Source organism: Talpa europaea (assembly GCF_964194135.1).
Source record: "Talpa europaea genome assembly, chromosome: 7".
NCBI classification, from domain to species: domain Eukaryota; kingdom Metazoa; phylum Chordata; class Mammalia; order Eulipotyphla; family Talpidae; genus Talpa; species Talpa europaea.
Genome location: NC_140074.1, coordinates 66,065,184 through 66,088,220, shown reverse-complemented (window position 1 = coordinate 66,088,220; position 23,037 = coordinate 66,065,184). Strand labels below are relative to the sequence as shown.

Genomic DNA, 23,037 nt, shown 5'->3' with positions numbered 1-23,037 from the left:
CACTTCTACGGCCGCTGCTGACCCAGGAGATCTGCTGATTTTATTAAATCCTTTAGCTTATCCTAATGTTCCAAGAACACGTATTTCATTCTGAGAGGTATTTGGCTTTAGACTGACGAGAGGGAGTCATAGATGGATGATGCCCAGCTTCCAGAAATAGAACACGATTGTGCTGACTATGCACCTGCTAGTGTTGGCTAAGATCAGAGGTATTTGTTCTGGGCTTGGAGAAACGGCTCTTACCCTGATGTTGCTCATCCTGCTCTGGTGGGCAGAACAGCAGAATGCAGGCATGACAATGTTGGGTGAGTGTGGGAGAAGGCCTTGCTCAGGAAGGGGTCAGCCTGGAGTAAGCATTCCAGGAACAGGTTACTGGAAACCACACTGATCTGACAATGTCCACACTTCATCAAGCCTTTCCCTCCTCATGTACTTAAATGTTCAAGAAAAATTGAAACAATTTGTTCTTTTCTCTTTTGTGTGTTTATTCTATTACTTCTTGGAAACAAGAAAAGCTAATTTTAACATCACTTTCCATCCATCAAGATGCCACCTTATCCTTTGCATGTGATCATAGCTCTATAGTTTACCAGACACACCTTTTGGAATCAGGCAAGGAGATTTTAAACTTGATTCTATCCTTTATTAACCATGGGCTTAAATAAATTACTTTACCTCTTGACTTTCAAATTTCCCCGTATAAAAATAAGGCATATTGGTGTTTATACCTCATTAGTAGACTTGGAAAATATACTGAGTGTGTACAAACTATTCAGTATATGGGAATTACTATTGGTGATATTAATAATACTAGTAGCATAGAATGTAGTGGCAGTATACCATGGAATACTATACAGCAGTTAAAAGGAATAACACAGATTTAATAACTAATGAGGATTGCTATCCCTGTTAACCATATTTTCCCCTTAAAGGGCTACATTTTATTTGTAATTGAACATGACATGAAGTGTAGTATGTCCACTCATTCTTTCATTCATTCATTCATTCATGTTAACATTTACTGAGTATCCACTTGTTTTCAACCCTTCACACTGTGGTAAATCTCATCAATTATCAGCTCCTATTCATCAGGTATCAGCTTAGATATAACTTTTTCCATGAAATCTTTGTTAACCACTTCGAGCTAGGTTAAACACCCTTCCTTTGCCCACAGTCTCATTGCTCCTCACACCACAGCACTTTTCATGCAATATAACCTGATTCCTGTCTGCGCCCATGTTTGAACATATATGTTCATAAAACCAGGTATCAAGGCTATATTCCTAGTTCGACCACAATGCACAGCACAGAGCAGACAGTAAATACTTGTTAACTGAAACAAGTATTATTGAACATGATTATATTAGATTTTCACTGCTAGGTTGATGAATGAATTAATATATAAACAAATGCAAGAACAAAGAATGAATGACTGGGTAATTTACAGAAAGAACCAGGAAAATAAAATGGCACTAAGGAAAAAAAAAGATGTAGTGTTTCAGATTGAGAGCCAGAAAAATATAGCATGAAGGAACTACCTGTTCCTTCATCTGACCCTGATTTGGGTTAAACTTTGCCAGTCCTCTGAGGCCCAACATAGTATTGTGTGTCAATGTTATGGCTAAGGATGGGAGCAAGAGATCTACCTTCTAAGAGTCCCTAGTGCTACCATTGGCCTATTCACCACTCATTGATTTAGTACATACTCTCAGAGGCCAGATGCTGTTTCACGCAAGCATGCTAAATATATATTTAAGAATCTGAATCAGGGGTGATGGGGGTGGGGAATAATCACAGTTAAGTAGTAAGACAAACCAAACAGTGACCAAGCACCAAGGATATCATGACCAATGACATCAATGTTCCAAATAGAGTAGGATTTCAGTGATGGCGGCTGAGGTAGGCTTCCTTATGAGTCACTAGGGGACACTTCAGTGTCTGTTCAAATGTCACCTTAGCAGAGAGGCCTTCTCTCACCACCTATCTAAAATCATTAAATCCCACCCAATGGGGATATTATGTAATTGCTTCTGGTTTGTCTCTCCCAACTCTATTGCAGGAGTCAATGAGCTCAGGGACCTTTTCTGCTCTGTTCACTATGCATCCTTAGCACTTAGAAATTAGTTGGGTTCACGATGGTAAACAACAAATATTTGATGAGTGAATGAAGTAATGAATTAACTCAAGTTCTTGAGCTGCTTGACGGGAATTCTAACCCCATGGACTACACAGGAAAATATGTTTGGGATCTGATTTGTAGAATTTGAACACATACTCACAAGAATTTCCAGCCAGATCATATGAATTTATCCTTTCCTATTATTTTTTTTTTCATTTTCCCTTGGAATTATAATGAGAATACCAAAAAGGCACAGTGTAATTGAAATTGTGTTGGCAGCCTAACAGGTCTGTATGTAAAAGAAGAATCAATAGATTTAATCAACCAGGAGAAACAAATAGGCAGTTCAGAGAGATGATTTCTCAGAATTCTTCTAGCTCTAAATAAAGGATCCAAACAAGAGAGAGGTAACATAGGCATATTTGTTCAACTAAAGGGTCAATGACTAGAATGCTAGCATTGGAGTTGATAGATCCATGCATAAATCCCAGGAAGATGCTTGAACTGAGGGGCTCTGAGTGTCAGGTCCTCATATGAAATCTGAGGATAAGAACACCTACCTCATTAGATTAACTCAAGCAAGAGTATCTATGTAAAGCTCTTAGTAACTACTTGACAGTTAGTAGGTGCTTAGTAAATGATAGCATCTCCATTTCTCTTCAACTGCTTAACTCCTTCTTCCTGTCCTTTCTTCAAAAGCCACTCAAAAATATTTATTTATTATTATTATTTATTTTTATATATTTTAAAGGTTTATTTATTTATGTATGCAAGAACTGGGGTATAGGCCAGAGATGTGTGTGTGTGTGTGGGGGTGTTGTGGGAGACGATTCACCAGAGACAGATGGGGAACAAAACAGGCAGACTGACTGAAATACACTGCTGAGGGGAGCAGCGGGCAAGACAGGAGAGGTCTGCTTCACCATGTGGGTTGCTCCCTGGCCAGCCGGGGATAGAACTTGTGCTGCTGCAGAGGCTGCATATTGCTTCATATTGTGGTGCTTAACCTCTTGCACCACCAGGGAGGCCCTCAAAAACTACTGAGTGGTTACTTTGTGCCTGAAATTGTTCTAGGCACTAAGAGTACATCAGCAGCAGACAAACAGGCAAAACATCCACCCATCAGTAAATTTATGTTCTAATTCTGCCAAGCTAAAGTTAGAAGCCTCTGACTCTGTTTCTTCTATTAGAACATTACTATACCGGAGTGACACCTCTCTATCTTTCTTCTCATAGAGTGGGAGCACCATGAGGGCTGCCCCCACTCCGGCTGTTGTGCCACCAGAGTATCTTCATTTCCTGTCAGTTCATGCACCCAACAGGCATTCAGCTAATTGCTGAATGAATTGATGATGGATGGATGGATGGATGGGCAGTTAAATACATGAACAATGACCTGCTCTTCACTCCTCCTCATTTGCTATATACCACATTTATTCAAACTTTTGGTTTTGTTCAGAGTCTTTACTTCTTGGAGTAATCGGAAGACCTTATGCAGGCCTAACCAACATGGAGCCCAGTACAGGGGCACCTGATAGGTTGACAAGCCGAAGTGTTCTTGCACTCACTCCCCAACTGGACGCATAATAACTTGTGTTGCTGGAACCCAAGTGTGGGTAACAAGAGCTGATTGTGAGCTAGTGACTTGGGAGTTGTAATTCTTTCTTCTACCTGCTGTTTCTTGATCCTTGGCCAACTTGGAGTACTAGAATTCTGCCTTTGCATTGTTGCAGCAAGAGGAAGTGTGGTTTTGTGGTTAGGAAGGTGAAATTTGGGATTAGACCTGGGTTTTAAAACTGGCTCTGCCATTACCAGTTGTACTAGTTTGGATAAGTCACTTCTCCGAGTTTCAGTTTTTTCTAAAAGTTTCACCTGCTTCATAAGTAAGGCACTTGAAGCAGAGAAAATATTCAGTAGAGGGCTGTGGCTGTCGCTATTGTCCACATACTACACATTGCAATAGAGCATCAAGCTTCAGTGAGGTCCCCTTGAATTATGATGCTTATTGGTAATTTCAACTGAATCCCTTTTACTATAAAAATATAAAAGCTGAATAGAATATAATATTATATAATATTATTCTTATATAATAAATATATTACCGTATTATATAAAAGCTGAATGAGTCACCTATCACCCTAGAGCGAGGCCTATCAACAGAGAAGAATTTAACCTGTCATCCCCTCATTTCAGAGATACGGAAACTGAAGCCAAGTGGGTGGCCCAGGGTGGCTTTGTGCACTCGGTGAGTTAGTAGCAGTATCCGTACTGATACCACTTTCCTCTACTAAGGTCAGTTCTCATTCAGTGGGGAGGAGAGGTTTCCCCTTAAGGGAGATGTTCCACATTTCTTCCCTGTCCGGGTCGAAAGTAATCAGTCTATGAGAAACTTCCATTGGGTAAGGATAAAGGTTTCTCCCTTCATCAATGTCATACCTTGGGAAACTATCTCCAGTATAGATAGCAGAAAGAATAAATATTTTTGCTGAGAGAAAAAAATGAAGACAAAGGTCAAAGGGCATCATGTAATGGGTTGAGTCAGGGAAGGAAAAAAAGCATTTTTTCCCCTCTCCTTTTCTCCACAACAGTCTTTATATAGAACTTGTATAAGAGCCAATTTATTTGATATGGAAAAAATGTGAAAGCAGCAAAAACACACATACACACACACACACAAAGAGGTATTTGTGTTGGAGTTCAGAACTCAAATCACCGAGAGATAAAGAAGTTGAAATCGTAAGTTTTCTTGGAATGATGTTTGACTTTTTTCAGAGTCTCTGAGAACATTCAGGTCAGAAGCATAGTCCAATCCAGTCCCGGTCGCCAATAAATTCTTTGGGACTCAAGAGAGACAGAGAGGAAGGCCAGTGAAGACTTCAGTCTAGCATTTGTGCTGTCACATAGTCAGAACTAAAGAGATACATGTTGAGTAAATGGAAAGACAAATGATCACAAAGCATGGACCCCAATAGTGGTGGTTTTAGAAACAAATTCACATGACTTGGCATTTTACCAAATAGTTACGGTCTTCATACTAAGTGTGAGTGCCCAAAACATTAAAAATAGATCTAATGTATCCGGCAACCCAGTTCCTTTTGTATTTTGCATTTGAAAAATGCAAAAACATGAATTCAAAGAGATGAATGCCTCCTCTGTCCATCACAGCACCATTTACAGTAGCCAATCTTTGGAAACAACCTACATGTCCAATGACAAGAGGAGTAGCTAGAGATGATGTGGTCTACTTATATAATGCAAGAGTGCTCAGCTATTAAGAAAAAAAAAAGATGAAATATTGCCACTTGTGACAACATGGATGGAGACAAGACAAATAGTGAATGATTTTCTTCATATGTGGATTATAAAGAAATAAGGCAAAGGAACAGAAAAAAAAAAAAACTAAAACAAAATAAACCCTTAAAATTGGATTGCAGAAATGAGGCTACCGGACCGGGAGGATGGAGGTTGGGAACAGATGGAGGAGGGGGCCTGATAGGCTACTGTAGAGGATTACGAGTGCTTTGGTAGCAGGTGTAGTTTAGGAACATACACCTGAAGAGTTGTGAACTTAAATCCCTAAAATATACACAACGGGGCCTCCCTGGTGGCGCAGGGGTTAAAGACAGCTATCGAGCTATCACCAGCCACTGCAGCACAAGTTTGATACCCCACTGGCCAGGGAGCTACCCACATGGTGCAGCAGACCTCTCCTGTCTCGCCCGCTGCTCCCCTCAACAGTGTATTTCAGTAAGTATGCCTGTTCTGCTCCCCACCTTCTCTGGTGAATCCTCTCATCCCCTACACCTCTGGTCTACACCCCAGTTCTTGTATGCATAAATAAATCTTAAAAAAATTAAAAATATATACACAATGTTGTAAACCAACATTACCTCAACAAAAATGACTGAATTCAAAACTAATAATAAAGAGCGAGTGTCTATAGGAAAGTGGCCAGGCCTGAGTCATCTCTATAGTCTCTAGCTCCCAGGGCAAACTCTGGCACATAGAATGTTCTCAATACCTACCTGTCAATCAAAGGATTAGTTGAATGAATGAAAGAGACCTTGGAGATTGCTGGGTCTTGGCTATCACTTAGAACAGTGGCGATTATATTTTAACTGGCATCAGAGTCACCTGGGGGGACCCTGGTCTCACTTTCTGATTCACTCAGCTGGGAGGGGCCTTAGAACCTGGCCTTTCAAAGGACTGAGGTCATGTTGATGATGCTTTTCAGGGGTACAAGTCAAGAACCTGATTTAAGGCAGAAGTTCTTAAACTTGGCTGCATCTTCTAATCCACCCCCTCAGGTGGGGGTGAGGGGGAGGGGATGCCAGTAAGATGCAGGTGATTTTAAAATGCCCCAAGCTTCCATAATGTGCAAATGAGTTTGGGAACCACTTATCTACTGCAACTTTCTCCTTGTAAATTTGAAGCTTCTGATGATCAGAAAGGGTAAGTGACTAGCCTAAGATCATCGAGCAAGTATGTGAGGTAGCTGAGAATAGAACTCAGAGTGCGCTTAGTTCTTCAGTTTAGTTTTCACCATTGCACACTTATTAACCCATTTCAGTTTTCACAGGTTCATAACTGAAGGCAGAAAATGAAAAAGAAAAGAAAGCAAGCTGTGTTCCAACTGAGGTTTTAAATATTTCTTCTCTCCATTGTTTTATAAGGAAATTTTAAGTGGATGCATATTTATAGAACTTTGCCATTCAAGATAAGTGAGGAGATGGAAGAGATGGAATATTTTTAAAGGCAAGACGATCCTTTAAATTTTAAGTACATTCTCCAACACAAACTAAGGGTGCCCTCTGAGTTCTTTAACAGATGTTCTTCATCTTTAAGTCAATAAATGGGAAACGTTTTGGTTGTGATGTATACATGAATTGCTGGCATGTAAAAGGAAGTCCTGGTAAAGTGTTTGAAAGTGATTCTATCTCTTAAAAAGATTAAATGTTTCCTCCAGAATTTGGTTTTTATTAATGATTGGCTTAGTAAATATTTTTAAGTTGACAGGGATGAGATTGTGACTTATACTATCTTAGAAAAATAGAAAGAACCACCAAAGGCTCATTAGAAACCATTAAGTTCAACATCTTCATCACACAAGTAGAAATTTGAGATTCAGAGAGCTCTATTGATTTATCTAATATTAATATTGGACTGGCTGAGGTTGGACACAAGGCATCTCACTCCTGAGCTATTATTCTTCCCAGTATTCAAAGTGTCCCGTTCCTATGTCCCATGCACATAGTATATGTTCAACAAATGTTTAGTGTCTGGCTTCACAGATTCCTGGTATCCACATTAGATGTCTCAGGTCCTTACACCTGTTAAAGCAGAAGTTGAAACCATATCTTTAATTGAACACTGGCTAAGTGCACTGGCTGAGGAACTGGACACAATTCCAGTCCTAATCTCACCACTTCCTACTGTGTGATCTTCGACACATAACTTTGGACCTCTCAGCTGCAGTTTCCTTCCTTGTGAAATAAGAAATGAAAATGAAATGAGTAAAAGATGTGAAGATCTTAGTCCATTGCCTGGCATGTAGAAAGAGCACTTAAGGACATTATTATAAGGTGGTCTCTCTCGGGCCTCCCTGGCGGCACAGCGGTTGAGCGCTGGGCTGTGAAGCTGCCCGCAGCCTCTGCAGCGCCGGTTTGATCCCTGGGCGCCAGTGAGGGTCCCACATGGCGCACAGACCTCTCCTGCCATGCCTGCCGCTCCCCTCAGAAGTGTACTTCATCAGTCTGCCTGTTCTGCTCCCTGCTCTGGCTCTCGTGAATTCTCTCACCCTCCCACACTTCTGACTGTACCCAGTGCTTGTATAAATAAATAAATAAGGGCTTCCCCGGTGGCGCAGCGGTTGAGCGCTGGGTTGCGAAGCTGCCCGCAGCCTCTGCAGCGCCGGTTCGATCCCCGGCTGCTCCCCGGCCACCGGAGGAGGGTCCCGCATGGCTCGCAGACCTCTCCTGCCGCCCGCTGCTCCCCTCAGCAGTGTACTTCGGTCCTTCTACCTGTTCTGCTCCCTGCTCTGGCTCTGGTGAATTCTCTCACCCTCCAGTGCTTCTGACTGTACCCAGTGCATGTATAAACAAAAACAAACAAACAAATAAATAAATAAATAAAAAATGCCTCTACTTAGAAAATAAATAAATAAATCTTAAAAAAAAATGTGATCTCTCTCATCATAGATAAACCCTGAGGATATCTGAAGAAGGGTTGATGCAGAGGTGGCTTGAAAGGTGAATATTAAGGATAAGTATATTTTCCAGGAAAGCAGCGAGTATCCAAAATGAATTACTGAATTATCCTTATAGAGCTACCAGGATTCTTAATGATCAAATGGTTTGAATCTCTGTCCCATTTCACAAAAGAAAATAAGGACCATGGCTATTACTTTCATGTTTCAGCAACATTCTTATGTAATTACTAGGGACTTGCCGAACTCCTAGGCAACCTGCTATAAATTCTCCCCTTATCACCCATTGATAAAACAATCAGAATACATGTATCTTCTTCAACTTACTTGAAAAAATCATTAGTAAACCTTAGCTTTTCCATTTTTATTAGTAATAACTTTCCCATCATGACTCTCATTCAACCTTCTTCATGTTACTGTTGGGAAAACTAAGCTGCAGACAGATCAAGGAGGCTTAGTGTCACACGTTAAAGCTCTCTTGAAAATTCAGAAATCCTGGTTCCTTGCCTATTGCTCTTACCACCAGAGCAACTCTGCCTTGTTTAGACAATTCTACACCCGATACTAGGTTCCTAGACTCTAGAAGTGTGTCTGACTATAATGAGCCAACTTCCAGTCCAACCTCTCTGACTTCCTTTACATCTGCCTATTCAAAAAGTGCACTTACGTGTCCATGAATCTTCTGTTGAGGTGTAGGATGGAGGCCACATCCACTTGGAGAGGAGGGTCCCGGACCACCTTGTATTGCAGGGGCTTACACTCTAGGCAGAGTGGGCTATCTGCAATAGAGGTCAACATGGCAGCATCGATTTCCAGGTGCTCATCCAATGTGTAGATCTGGATGCCATACACTTCCTCACCCACATCCCGAAGTTTGATGGTCAGTGGAACATCACAGAAGACATTCTGAGGGCCAAGGGAGATGTTCTTCCCACTGACGGTCAACAGTTTGATGTCATTGACAGCCCCACTGGAGTCCCAGTCAGTGGAGACAAAGGTCACCCAGATGGTCAAAGACTCAGGGACCAAGGGATAGCGGAATTCCAGTTCAAGGTAGCAGCCTTGTGGCTCAGGACAGGCTGGAGGAACTGTGTGGGGGTTGACAGCTGAATTTGGGCTCCAGGTACGGACACTGGACTTACAGGGCTGTTCAACATCTGGATGACCTAAGAAGAAGAGATGAGGGTATGAGTTCTTGCTAGAACTTCAGTTTGGTTCTCAGAGTTTCCTGCAGACCTAATGAGCATTTGACATGACTAGAAAGCTGACAGAGGGGGGAAAGAGAGGGAAGATTCTGTGTCTTGGTAAGTTTACTGTATGCATAGAGCCCAGCTCCTCCTCACCTCTGCAATATAGGTATTTGAACAATCATCATACACTCAGTCAAAACTACACTCATATGTCTTACTATCAAGTTGATTCCCAAACCAGCCTTCTTCATATTCCACTTGTAGCTTTTGCCCCAGATGGAAAAAAAGAAGGGACACACATTTGCTAAAGACCCAGTGTGTCCCATGAACTTATTTTATTCTTGCAAGGACTCATTTAAGAGGAGTGGGAATGGTGTGAGGTAGTGGTCAAGCTTCATTCTTTTGCATGTAGCGACCCAGTTTTCCCAGCACCATTTATTGAACAAACTTTCTTTGCTCCAATGCATAGTCTTTGCTCCTTTGTCAAAGATTAGTTGACCATAAATCTGTGGGTTTATTTCTAGATTTTCTATTCGATTCCATTGGTCTGTATGCCATACACAAATATCAACTCAAAATGGATTAAAGAACTAGACATAAGACCTGAAACCAAATATATAGAAGGAAATATAGGCGAAACACTACGTGATTTGCACATCAAAGACATCTTTACAGACACATCACCCAAAGCAGTGATAGTGAAGGCAAAGATAAACAGCTGTGACTACATCAAATTAAAGAGCTTCTGCACAGCAAAAGAGACAATAACAAAAACAAAGAGAAACCCCACCAACTGGGAGAACATTTTTGCACCCAACACTAATGATAAAGGACTGATGACAAAAATCTGCAAAGAGCTGATGAGGCTCAGCAACAACAAAGAAAATAACCCAGTCAAAAAATGGGCAGAAGAGCTAAAAAGAAACTTCTCTGAAGAGGAAATGCAAATGGCCAACAGGCATATGAAAAAATGTTCAGCATCACTTGTCATCAGGGAAATGCAAATCAAAACTACCATGAGATACCATCTTACACCAGTGAGAATGGCACATATTAAAAAAAACTAGCAACAACAAATGTTGGCGAGGGTGTGGAGAAAAAGGAACTCTTCTGCACTGCTGGTGGGAGTGCAAACTGGTCCAACCACTATGGAGAGCTGTGTGGAGATTTCTGGACCTACTAAACATAGAGCTTTCCATATGATCCAGCAATTCCACTCCTAGGTCTTTACCCAAAGGACACAGAAACATCCATTCCAAAGAACACCTGCACCCCTATGTTTATAGCAGCACTATTTACAATAGCTAAGCTTTGGAAACAACCCAAATGCCCAAAAATAGATGACTGGATCAAGAAGATGTGGTACATATATACCATGGAATATTACTCAGCATTCAAAAAAGATAAACACATGCAATTTGCAGCAACATGGATGGCGCTGGAAGGGATCATGCTCAGCGAAATAAGCCAAAAAGAAAAAGAAAAATACCGGATGGTCTCACTCATAGCAGGAATCTAGAAAACTTAAATAAGGGACCAGGAAAATGAATAACTATAAGAAAGTGAAAATCAAAATCAACAAAAAACTATGAACCAGAGACACTTTTTGGGGGGCGGGGGCGGGAGGGGAGGGATTGGGGTCAGAATGGGGGGGGCTGCAATTGTATGGGGAATATAAAAATAAAATTTATTATTTAAAAAAAAATAAGAGGAGTGGGAAATAAGAGTCAGAAATGTGGAGTGACCAAAATCTCACAGCTTGAAGTATAATGCTCAGCATCAGAACCCAATTTTGTAACATCCTGAAGAAGTTCATATTCTTTATTATTATTATTGGATGCTGGAGCCTCTATGCTAAAATCCCTGCGGTTCTGCCTTTGGTACAACCCACCTGGAATGACAGATAAGCCAGAAGCCATCAGCAAAGAGGAGCTTCTGCCCCTTGGACTGAGGATTCTGGGAGGAAACTGTCTAGAACCATGAATGACAGAGCTGGAAGACAGTCCTGGAGTCCTTTTATCTCTCCTCCTCCTCTGCTTCTCCACATGAGGTCATTCCACACTACTGAGCTTCTCTGTGCTCTGTCCAGTCTGACTCAGGAAGGGGAGGGCTGGGTGAGGGGCGGGGGAGAAGGAAGAAGGGATTCTTCTACTCTTTCCCCAGGGATACTATGCCTCATCCCCACTGATCTCAGCCTGCAACGACTTCTGAATTTTTCTCCACTGAGATCATTAGTCTTAGACCCTCAGAGACCTCTCTTTTGCACGGCTGAGAAAAGTAATCAGGAGTCAATGTGGTGATTGACTCTAATTTGTTTAAGGGAGTCTAGCAAGAGATACAGATCAGCTAGTAAGGGTAGCATGGGGGATCTCAAATTGTCCTATTAGCACATTCTTTTTTTTTTTTCCTCTGTGCATCAGTGGTTGGTGGGGGTTGGGGATGCTGGATCTCTCTAAAGAAAAGGAAAAAACAATCTTTGTCTGAAAAAGCTTTGTGGTAATGTTACAGAATAACAGGAGTCATCACAATTTGAAAATTAGAAAGTAATTTTACATAGATAATCTATTCCAGGGAAGCTTTAAGTGCCTCTGATCTCCTTGCCTTTGCCCAGCCAAGAAAGAAGGGAGAAGATACCAAGCGCAAGTGGGTAAGGGAAGAGAAGAAACAAGAAAGGGAAGCAAGACAAGAAAATTCACAATGGCATTTTAGAGATAGTGCATCAGAACAGGAGAGATGGACATAACTCTGAGTCCCTCTCTACCCTTCGTTGGCTGGATTCATTCACTACTGGCAGCAAATATTGGCTAGAAGTGACCAGTTGTTTCATTCAAGGGCACAATAAAACTCCCTACCCAGACTGAAGTCTTTCTTTCCTATTTATTCGCCCACCTAATGAGTTCCTGATTCTCTTGATTTTGTGGGTTGTTGCTATATATCATTCATTCATGCATTCATTCAATAAGCTTTGATGATGACAGCATATGTATTTTCATATAACTGAAGCACATTCTCCAGATTCACCTGATTGTCATCAAACTGCTGTAAAAACAATTATAAACACATCTCTATTTTGTAGCTGTTTTCACTCCATGCCATATGGCTATTGCTTACTACAATGACTAGTCCACAGAGAGTGCACATAGTTGATACTCAAAATATTTGTTAAAGGAAGACTCTTCTATCCTGTTTACATGGAATTAAAAAAAAAAAAAAGAAGTTAATGCTCCATGGAATATCAGAGCCTGCTGTGCTATGGTGAGCGCCAGGTGAACATTCCACCCCTCTGTGGGCTTTTTCCTGGAATTGGCAAGGGATGGAGCCATCTTTCTCCCCTCTTCCTTGGAGAAAACAACTGTCAGTGGTGGGAAGCCACAGGAGAGAAAAGATGACAAATCTGTTTGGCTCATCCTTTCTCCCTGGTTTCTTGTACATCAACAGAGGGACCAAATGCTTTCCAAAGGACAGGAAGGTGAGCCTGGTCATTATGCTCAAGAAAGTTAAACAGGAATAGCAATCGTAGCATAGCTTGTGCTTGTCTGGTATCAGAGGCAAGCAAAAAAGAGCACCCTGGTTCATGGAGTCCAACCCGTTCCTATAGCAGCAACCCCTTTAATAACAGCAGGTTTCACGAATCGACCGTCCTCTCTGTGTTGGGCACCGGGCCAAACATGTTACATGCCTCAGCTCTTTTCATCCTGGCAATAAGTCTATGACGCAGGTCTTATGAAACTCATTTCACAGAAGAGGAAACTGAGACTCAGATGGTTAAGTAATTCCCTAGTGGGGAGTAGAATATTATGTGATACTGTTGGTCCAGGCAACATGCCAGGCTTTGAAGCAATGAAAGTTGGGCTAAAATATCAGCTACACAGCTTTTCATTGTGTCACCTACTGTAATGATACCTGCCCCACAGGGCTGCTGTAAAACTCAAGTGGGATGAGATATTTAATAGATGCTTGCAAATGTATAAGCTCTGATCTGAAAAGGAAGGGGGAATGAAGAGGAAGATGTTTGGGAGGAAGAGGTATCTGAAGCAAAGAGGTATCTGGGAGCAGTTGAGAGAGAATGTGAGTTGAAATCACTGTGATTTTGACTGTAATGGGAGAGCGCCAAGGAATGAGGCAAGCAGTACCCATATTGAGAAGGTTCTTGTATGCCACTATAAGAAATTTAAATTTATCGCTTCTCGGCCTTTTGGCTAAGATCAAGTGTAGAAATTTAAATTTATACTAACAGAGATGGGGAGCTACACAAGAGTTTTAAGCAAACAACTGAAATGTGTCTTTAAAAAAAATAACAACCCTGTTAAGAGACGCAGACACCATCCATACATTTGGCCACCTATCCACCCAAAGAAAAATTACTGCGTGCCTGATTTGTGTCTGGTGCTAAGTTAGTCCCCCAGGGAAACAGTTTCTGCAGACCTGGTCTCTGCCCTCATGGAGTTTCCATTGTAATGGAACCAGTTAAGAGATCGCTGGAGAATGCAAACAATACACAACTGTGGCCTGGATGAAGGGACCATCAGAGGAGATGAGGACAAATTAAAGCTCCTAAGGAGGGACAATGGATACCACTGGGAAATTTTGGATGTATGATGGGGAGGTAAGGAAAGAAGAAGGGGAGGGAAAGAAGGAGAGAGAAAGGAGGGACAATGGGGAAAGGGAAGGAAGAGGAGATAAGGGGAAAAAAAAGAAAAAAAGTAAAGAGGAAGGAAAGAAGGAAGGAGGGCAGGAAGGAAGGACAAAGGTCCTGTTGCTTCATTATTAACACACACCCTTTTGTATATCTGGCAACTAAAGAAAAAGTTCCATGTTTATATAAACTGTCCACCCAAAATGGGGCCATATATGTGTGTGAAACATATTTATATATACTTATGCTGATTTTAATTTACATTTATGAAGATCTATATAGACATCTATTATACATATTTATATGTATATACCACAGCTGTTGACACAAATACAGTCACAAAAACTTGGTGCCAAGTTTCTTCCAGATGAATACTTCAGCACACCTGAAATATTCTGGGCAGAAAAACGGGGAAAGACTGACACAAATAAGCAAAAATGAAAACATCGCCATGTGTTCATCTCTCCTGGAAAACTCGACACTTGGTGTATTTTACGCTTGTAGAAAGTGATCTAAATTGGGATTTGAAGCACTTGGATCCCAGCTATCTAACTGCTGGATTCGTACAAAGCGCGGCTTTGAATTCATCAGGAAATGTTCATCTAAGAAATAAAGTTTTTGCTAAAAAGGATAGGAAAACAGGGCTTCTTCCTTTTTTTGGTACAATCACGTTTTATGGCCAAAGTCAAGAATTTACCTAAAGTTCATGGACAGGAGTTAAAATGGGACATTGAGGGCATTCAATAAATATTTGTTGAATGAAGAATCATCTATCTTGCTAAGAGGGCATTAAAATAAGGGAGCTATAGCCCATGGACTATCAGAGCTGACAGGATGCTCACTCTGCAGACAAGACGACATCTTCAGAGAAGTGAAGTGACTCACCCAGGGGCCAAGGGCACGGGGATGGCCAGGCTGGACCAAGGACAAGTCTTCTTCACCCCCCCCACTACCCCCAGCCCCTGGCTCTTTCCCCGACCCCAAAGATATGTCTGGCATCGCTCATGGATTTGGGAGTTTTATGTTAGTTTGGGAAGTCCAAAAACTTAAACACGCAAAGATAAATAGGATGAAAATGAGTTGAGAAATAAATTGCAGAGTTTGGCTCATGGAAAAGTTTATTTCTTCAAGGATATTAAAAGGGTCTGAGCCAAACGGATCACAGAGCCTGTAATAGGATGCTCTAAAAAAAGAACAGTGTCTTTTCCTGGCCTGTGTGTACTAAATTTACATATCCTGAAGGAAAACCCGGGGTTGCTGGGTTTCCACGGAGGCCTGAGTCAGCTTGGGGAACTCGGGGGCTCACGCTTCTGGTTGAGCTCCCTACTGCAGATCACGCTTGAGGAGGGTCAGGGACAGACAAACCAGGAACAGACTTAACTGATTGACATTTGGGTTGGATGGAGGTGTGGGGAGATATCTGGAAATTATTTCATTCACACAATGGTAGAACAAACCAAGATGATGTTGGCCAGAGAAGTCTCAGGGGGAGAATGTGGCTGATACTACTTTTCAATATCTTGCAATTCTGTGACTTCTTTCCAATATCACTGGCACTGACCTCACCAGGCTGCCACCCCTCCTTCTCTGGTTCCTACAAGTCACTTTGCTGTTTCCTTTCCTCTAGCCTACTCCTTCCCCAGCCTGGTTGCCACGGAGCAACCTAAGCAATCTTTCTAATAAGATGCATGACTCTCCAAATAAGGCCTCACTGGCCTCGCTGTAAATCCAAACCCATCCTCATCTGGTTGCTATATATCTTGACCGGTCCTACTTCTCCCCCACTCCCCACCTTGCTCTTCATGCTTCAATCCCATTTAAACTCTGACAGCATGACCGGGGAGCTTGTGTTTATGTGTTACATCCCTTAGTAGTTACTGCACCATAAATTAAAATTGAGAAACTTGAAAACACAAGATCACGTGTTCCATTAGCTACCACAGCAGTAACCGCATCACCTTCCAGGTAGCCACTGAAAAGCTCCCATGTACTCTCGGGAGAGAATGGGAGTGAAAAAGGTAAGCCCTGTATGAGTACTAACTGGGAAAGCAATTTTGGATTTTGAGGTCACCCAAAAAAACTGTCCAGGAACCCCATAAGCCTCCGGGTCATGCAGAGAAAACCACTACTCTAAAAGTGCCAAACTCCTTTCACATTTTCAAATGCACCTGGCAGGCTGGTTTGACCTTGACATTTCCCAGGAAGTCTGAGTCTCAGTTCTGGGTGAAGTGTCCTTCTGGCTGCCAAGCCAGGCCGCTGCCCTTCTAGCAGGGTGGGCTTCCTCACACTGAGTGGTAACTACCTGTTTACTTATCTGACACCCCTATCAGATGCACAGCTCAGCTGTGCCAGTGTGGCACCTGCACCCAGCTTCTGTGGTAGGTATCACTCTCACCAGCACGTGAAGTGTTCTCAAAGGGGACAGACACACCTTCTATGAGAACCCAACATGGGCTCAGTTTGGGTGGAAAAGTCTTGATTGTAGATTTCAGGAAGAAATTGCTAGAAACGGAGCCAGCAGAGGAAAGCCAGGGAACTCTACAACTGGGGTAGGAGAACATCGGCGAGGGAAGGCCCAGAGGGGTGTCCGGCCTGGGTGGGAACAGGCTGGCTGACCCCAGGCGTCCCTTCCGAGTCTGACAGTGTGTGATTCTGCTGGCTGAGTGGAGGGCTCCTCCTGGCATCCCTCTGCTTTACATTCCAGATGGATTTGTTTAGAGTTGCCTGGTTGGACTGCATTTTTATTTTAAGCTACTTTTGAAGATAGCAAAGTACAGGGCTGTCATGTTTCTCCTTCAGTCTCCTCTCTGACCCCTCTCCCTTGCTTTATTCTATCTCTGGCTTTTTCTTCTCGACCTCTTTCTAAAAATATAGAGAATAATGGAGGAGGTCTCACTGAGGCTCAATGAGGACTCGGATTCTGTCCCCTGTGATGGACCGGCGTCCCCACCCAGGAACAGACAGCAGGTTCTGACCTGCGCAGGAACAAGAGGCATGGGGCGACTGTTCTAGTTGTTAGTCTGAAGGCAAGGGATGGGGAGAGAGAAGGGGTCTCTCTGAGCCTGGTTTCAGGGACTAGATCTGAGCACGAGAGAGAGAGAGAGAGAGAGAGAGAGAGAGAGAGAGAGAGAGAGCAAGAGAGAGAGAGAGAGAGACACCGAGAACAGAAGGAAACCTAACAGGCAATTTTCCACGAAATTCTCCACATCCAAGCAGCCCTGCTGGAGTCAAGTGTGTGGGTCTGGCGTGGCTGCTGCTGTAAAATGGAGCACAGAGATCACTGGCCCTTTGGAAGAGACATGGAAGACCCCAGAGCAGGGAAGAATCTGGTCATGGTGTTACCTACCACAGTGTCATTCAAGGGGTGCTTCCCTCAAGTGTCTTATAGAGTGATAGATCCCCAGAAGGGGGTCATGTGGCAGAAACAGAGAGGAACAGTGTGACACAAACAAGCATGCCCCGGGGATTCCCAGAAATAACTGAAGAAGAATCAAAGGCCACTGATGCTTTGAAGCCCCAAAGATGTGTATTGATTCCAGGATGACCTTGCTTATACCCAGAGGCTCTCAGGGTCTGCCAGCACATATAAACATGCACACACAGACAGTCTATATCAGGTGTGTGGCCTTCGGCACTTACTTAATGTCTCTGTCCTTTGTTTCCTCATATATGTGAAGAGGGATGACACTCACAGGACTGTACATAAGTTCAAAAGACGTGTACTGAATGAATGAATGCATGAGTACTGGCCTTGATATTGGCCAAATCTTGCAATTATAAGATGAATAATTTCTGGAATTCTAAGTTATAGCATGGTAACTACAATGAATAAAGCTGTACTGAATACTAGAATGTTGCTAAGAGAAGGAAATGTTAAATGTTCTTTAAAAAAAAAAAAAAAGATGGGGCCTCCCTGGTGGCACAAGGAGTTAAGACAGAAGCTATCTGCAGCCACTGCAGCACTTCGATCCCCAGCCAGGGAGCAATCCACATGGCGCAGCAGACCTCTCCTGACTCGCCCACTGCTCCCCTCAGCAGTGTATTTCACTCAATTGGCCTGTTCTGCTCCCCACTCTGTCTCTGGTGAATCCTCTCACCCCCACACCTCTGGTCTATACCCCAGTTCTTGTATGAATAAATAAACAAATCTTTAAAAAAGAAGAAAGATGGTTATGTGAGGCGATGGATGTATTGATTAACCATATTGTGATGACCACTTTGCAATTTGTATGCACATCAAATCATACTGTTGTCTACCTGAAACACATGCAATGTTGTATGTCAGTTACAGCTCCATAAAGGTAGGGAAAAAAAAAAAGTAAAAATATCTATATTGGTCTTGCAGGGAAGTCTTACATCTGAATGAGATGGGCTGTGGAGAAGACCACAGGAATCATACTTTATCTTCATGGAAAGTGTTATTCTTTGCACACCCAACCTGTAAATGACTCTGCAAGCTGGCTTACCTTCAGCTTCCCGAGGACTCCAGTGTCCTGATGGGCCGCAGGGCATTGGGGAGGAGGCATTGAAGGCATACTGCACCAGGATTCTCCCTTCCAGGCAGAGGTCACATGCTGATCCCAATTCTCTAGGAGGCCAAGGAAATAGGGAAAATGCACCGACTTAGGAAAGGTTGAATGAGTCCCTGACTCTAGTAGGCCAAAGGCAACAGGGCAGAAGACACAATAATTCCATGTTATCTCCTTCCTATCTGTGCTAAAGCTTCCAGACTAGGACTGTAGATGAAGCTCCTCCCCACTGTCCAGCAATGATCTTCTGTTATGATGGCAGATACACTTTAAATTTCAAGCAGCACAGAATTAACAGGCTAACAACTAACTACCTGCGTGGATCTTAATTTCTACATCCACTGAGACTTTCATACATGGTTGTGAGAAAATCTGCCCGATCTGACCTCAAGTTTTATTCTTTGAACAATATTTATTAGGCTCCATCCCGTGTCATAGGTATTGAATAGGAAGAAGACACGGCTCAGGTCCTCCAGCTGAAAATGAGCAGGTAGATGCCTAAAGTACTTTGCAGCCCTTATATTTTACAGATGGATGGAGTCAGCCCTTGATTTGACAGTCAAAAGCAGTTTCCTCGCCATGTCATCTACTTCATTTTAGCAGCTTTCCAAGGAATGAGCCAATCCCTCAAAGAGATCGGTCCCGGAAGTGGAAGACTGTGGTGGCTTTCCCTACCATCTATTGTCTTGTGTTCTGGATGCAATCTCCCGTTGGCCACAACAGCCTCCAGATCTTGCTTGGCATCTTGCCAGGCACTGCATCCATTTAGGAGGTAATTGTGGGGAAGAGGTTGGGGTGAGCCTCCTATGCTATGATGGACCGAAACTGCAAACTGAGTCACCTCTGCACAGAGAGTGGAAAGGGAAGATGTCAAGACGTAGCCAAGTCTAACCCATTATTTCTCAAAAGGCAAGGTTTCTGCCAATGCCTCTTTCATCTCCCTAAGAGAATCTCTGTCCTTTGACTATAGAAGGATACATGGATGAGTCCTGCCTCAAGCCTTGGAACATTCCCTTCCCAGGAAATCTCTGCAGCTCCTAGGCTCATGGTAAGGAAGACTGCATGTGAGCATCATCTCCTCCTCTCCACACAGCTGAAAGGGAGCTCATTCCCAAGCCTAGATCTAAACTAGGCCATGTGCCTACTTATCTGCTTATATAGTGGTCAACACACGCACATCCAACACATGGATGAATAAATACCAGACATGTGGCTAGGGCTCATGACTAATCTAGTCTAGATCCTCAAACTGCAGATTTTGCATCTTCAGCTTTTTCACTGTAAATATGAAATCACATAAAGGCAGACAATTCGCAAGCACATTAATACACAGTGATTGGAAAAAATGATTAAATAGTCTAAGGTTGACCTATTCAATGGAATAGTAAGCAGTTACTACAAAATATAAGAATTATGAAATTTCATGGAAAATGTATGCTAGAAAGTTAAGTGAAAAACTCATATCAAAACTCAATCTATATGGGCCTCCCCGGTGGCGCAGCGGTTGAGCGCTGGGTTGCGAAACTGCGCGCGGCCTCTGCGGCGCCGGTTCGATCCCCGGCTGCTCCCCGGCCACCAGAGGAGGGTCCCACATGGCGCGCAGACCTCTCCTGCCGCCCGCTGCTCCCCTCAGCAGTGTACTTCGGTCCTTCTGCCTGCTCTGCTCCCCGCTCTGGCTCTGGTGAATTCTCTCACCCTCCCGCGCTTCTGACTGTACCCAGTGCATGTATAAACAAAACAAACAAACAAACCAGCAAACAAATAAATAAAAGCATGCCTCTATAAAAAAAAAAAAAAAAAACTCAATCTATGACAGCATCTCAATGCTGTTCTAATAACTTTAATATGACAAAAATATTATTGGTGGTAAGTACTGGATGATGGAACTTAAGATGAACCCCCTTCCTATTCTTTCTGATCTTTTGAATTTTCTGTATATTTTGAATACATAGGTAATGCCCTGTGATAGCAATAAAAATAATTATACAAATACTCTTATAGACAGGCATCAAGGAGTGGCAAGAGAAAGATTTCCATAGCACCACTCTGGAGGGCAGAATTCCATTTCGATGACCACAGTCCTTGCATAGCAGCTCTGAGTCACATGACTGGCTTAATGATGACAATAAGATTACCTGAGACAGAATTAGGAGCTACACTGACCTTAATGATCATTGAGTCTTTCTTTCTATTTCTTTAGCTGTTTTGTTTTGGATGATGCACAGAGTCACCTACCCTTCATTGCATTCTTGATATATCCTTGGTTTATAATAAATAATTTAACATTATTCATCTAACAGTAAATGTGCCTTCTTTGCAGAGAGCTCCACAGAGTGCATTACTTCATGTTCTACCGTTGAGTCACATATTTGTTCATGGTCTCACCTATAAGTTCAGTGGATAGTCATGGAACAGTCTTCGATTATTAGTGTCCAAGTGCATATTGGCTATCTAGGGTGAGTAAATTAGTGATGGTACCTGCGCTCTCAGAGCCTGCAGTCCAGTGGAGGCAATAGTTCAAAAACAGATAGCTAAATATATAAAATTACAGATGCAGTAGGTTCTAGAAGGAAAGTAAGGAGGGGAAACAGGAGAGAATGGGGGAAAGAGTAACTCTGATCTCCGTAAGATTGGAATAGTCATGGAAGATCTGATTAAGGGAATGCCATGTATTTATATTGAGATTGGAAGGATGACACAAAGATTGGATGTAAAACATTTCAGACACAGTTTCAAGAATTCTAAAGGGCCTAAGCAGTGATAAAAGTTTTTGGTCGATAGGGTTCCTGAAGTGATCCTGATGGGATCACAAATGAAGGAAAGAGTCTTAATAGAGGCAGTTGGGCATGTAGGCAAGGGCCAGATCTTGGGAGGTCCTGTGATTATATATAAAACTAATGGGAAATTACTGGGGAGGTATAAGTTATGGAGGGACATGATCTGATTCACATTTTTAAAATATCAGTCTGAATGCTAAATGTAGAATGGATTGGTGAAAGGAAGGCAAGAATAAAAGCAAAATCAGCAATTATAAAGCAATGGTATGATTCTGTGTATGGTAGATGATATTCCTCTTTCATAGATTAGGAAACTGAGGTTCATAAGCACAAAGTAATCACCCCATGCCATAGTGCAGAAAGTCAGTCTCAGTACAGGCTTTGTTGAAATTAGTATCTATGCATCCAGGAATACAGTTTCCCCTGCTACTGAAAGTAGAACATTCCTATGTAACGTTTGATAAGCCAAAATAGTGTAAAACAAAGAAACAATTACCACTTATTTAGATGGAACAATTTTTAGGATCCCCAGATGCAAAAATGACCTACCAAATCACACCAGATAATATACCAAATCTACAATAACACTAACACAGTAAAAGCTGGAATGACATGATTAATACATAGCTTGCACAAGGTAGATCCCAGAGAAAGAGCACGGAGCTGCCACTCTTGCTGTTCAGGGTGCTGCAAAATAAATGCTGAATTCTATTTCACTTTTTGCTTTTTATCATAAGAGTAAAAACTCTCTTTGGATTTTTTTCAGTAAGCAAAAACAGGAACTAATACAGGTCTTTCAGAAAAGCAAAGTTTCTAACACAAACTTTCAAAAAGGGGCATGTATTTCATATCTTGACATTTATTTGATGTTTATGGACACCTGTATCTACACATACCCAGTCACAGAAACACACAAAGATGCACCCATACATGTACACACACTTGGAATCATAGATGCACAGGATACAAATACCACAAGGGATCCTCTTTCTAAACCGGGTTCCATGAGAGTAATAGCTTACAGTTCCAAGTCTGAGCTGTCCAATAAGGCAGCCACCAGCCACATGAGATTATTTAAATTTAAATTAATTAAAATGAAATAAATTTAAAAAATCCAATTCCTCAGTCCTATTCATCACATTTTAAGTGTCCCATTGTCAGAGTTGGTTAATGGCTACCATATTGGGCAGTGCCGACATATATCATCCATTCATGCAGCAAGTCCTGTTAGATAGGGCTTCTGTAAGGCCTCCAGTATATATAATAATTTCTCTACTATGCATCCAGAATGGTGCCAGTTAAGGGCCATCCTTGTAAGAACTGAGAAAATAGTAAATCAAGTCATTTTCAGCATTCTGAAATTTGCAAGAGGAACTTTGGTTAAGAAAGGCTGGACTATCTTTGGCTTACAGATCAGAAAATAAGCTGAAGAGGAATTGGGAATGAATGAGATCACAAGACTGGACCCTAGTCTCTGGATTCCCTGTCCAGTGCTCTTTCCAATGCATCAAATCCAATTGTTCAGATAACTAAAACCATCCAGTCAACACATGTTTGCAAGGCAGATAATAATAAAGCAGC

At 42.2% G+C, this 23,037-nt stretch overlaps 1 protein-coding gene across 1 annotated transcript in view; it reads right to left on the bottom strand.

The window, feature by feature from the left end:
• Positions 1 to 23,037, bottom strand: part of PAPPA (pappalysin 1) — a gene marked incomplete at both ends in the record, with an annotated part of 230,926 nt that overhangs the window by 142,668 nt on the left and 65,221 nt on the right. The window contains 2 exons of the mRNA XM_084237287.1: positions 8,992 to 9,490; positions 18,617 to 18,738. Of these exons, the coding sequence (XP_084093413.1) occupies positions 8,992 to 9,490; positions 18,617 to 18,738 (621 nt within the window). The remainder of the gene's footprint in view (positions 1 to 8,991; positions 9,491 to 18,616; positions 18,739 to 23,037) is intronic.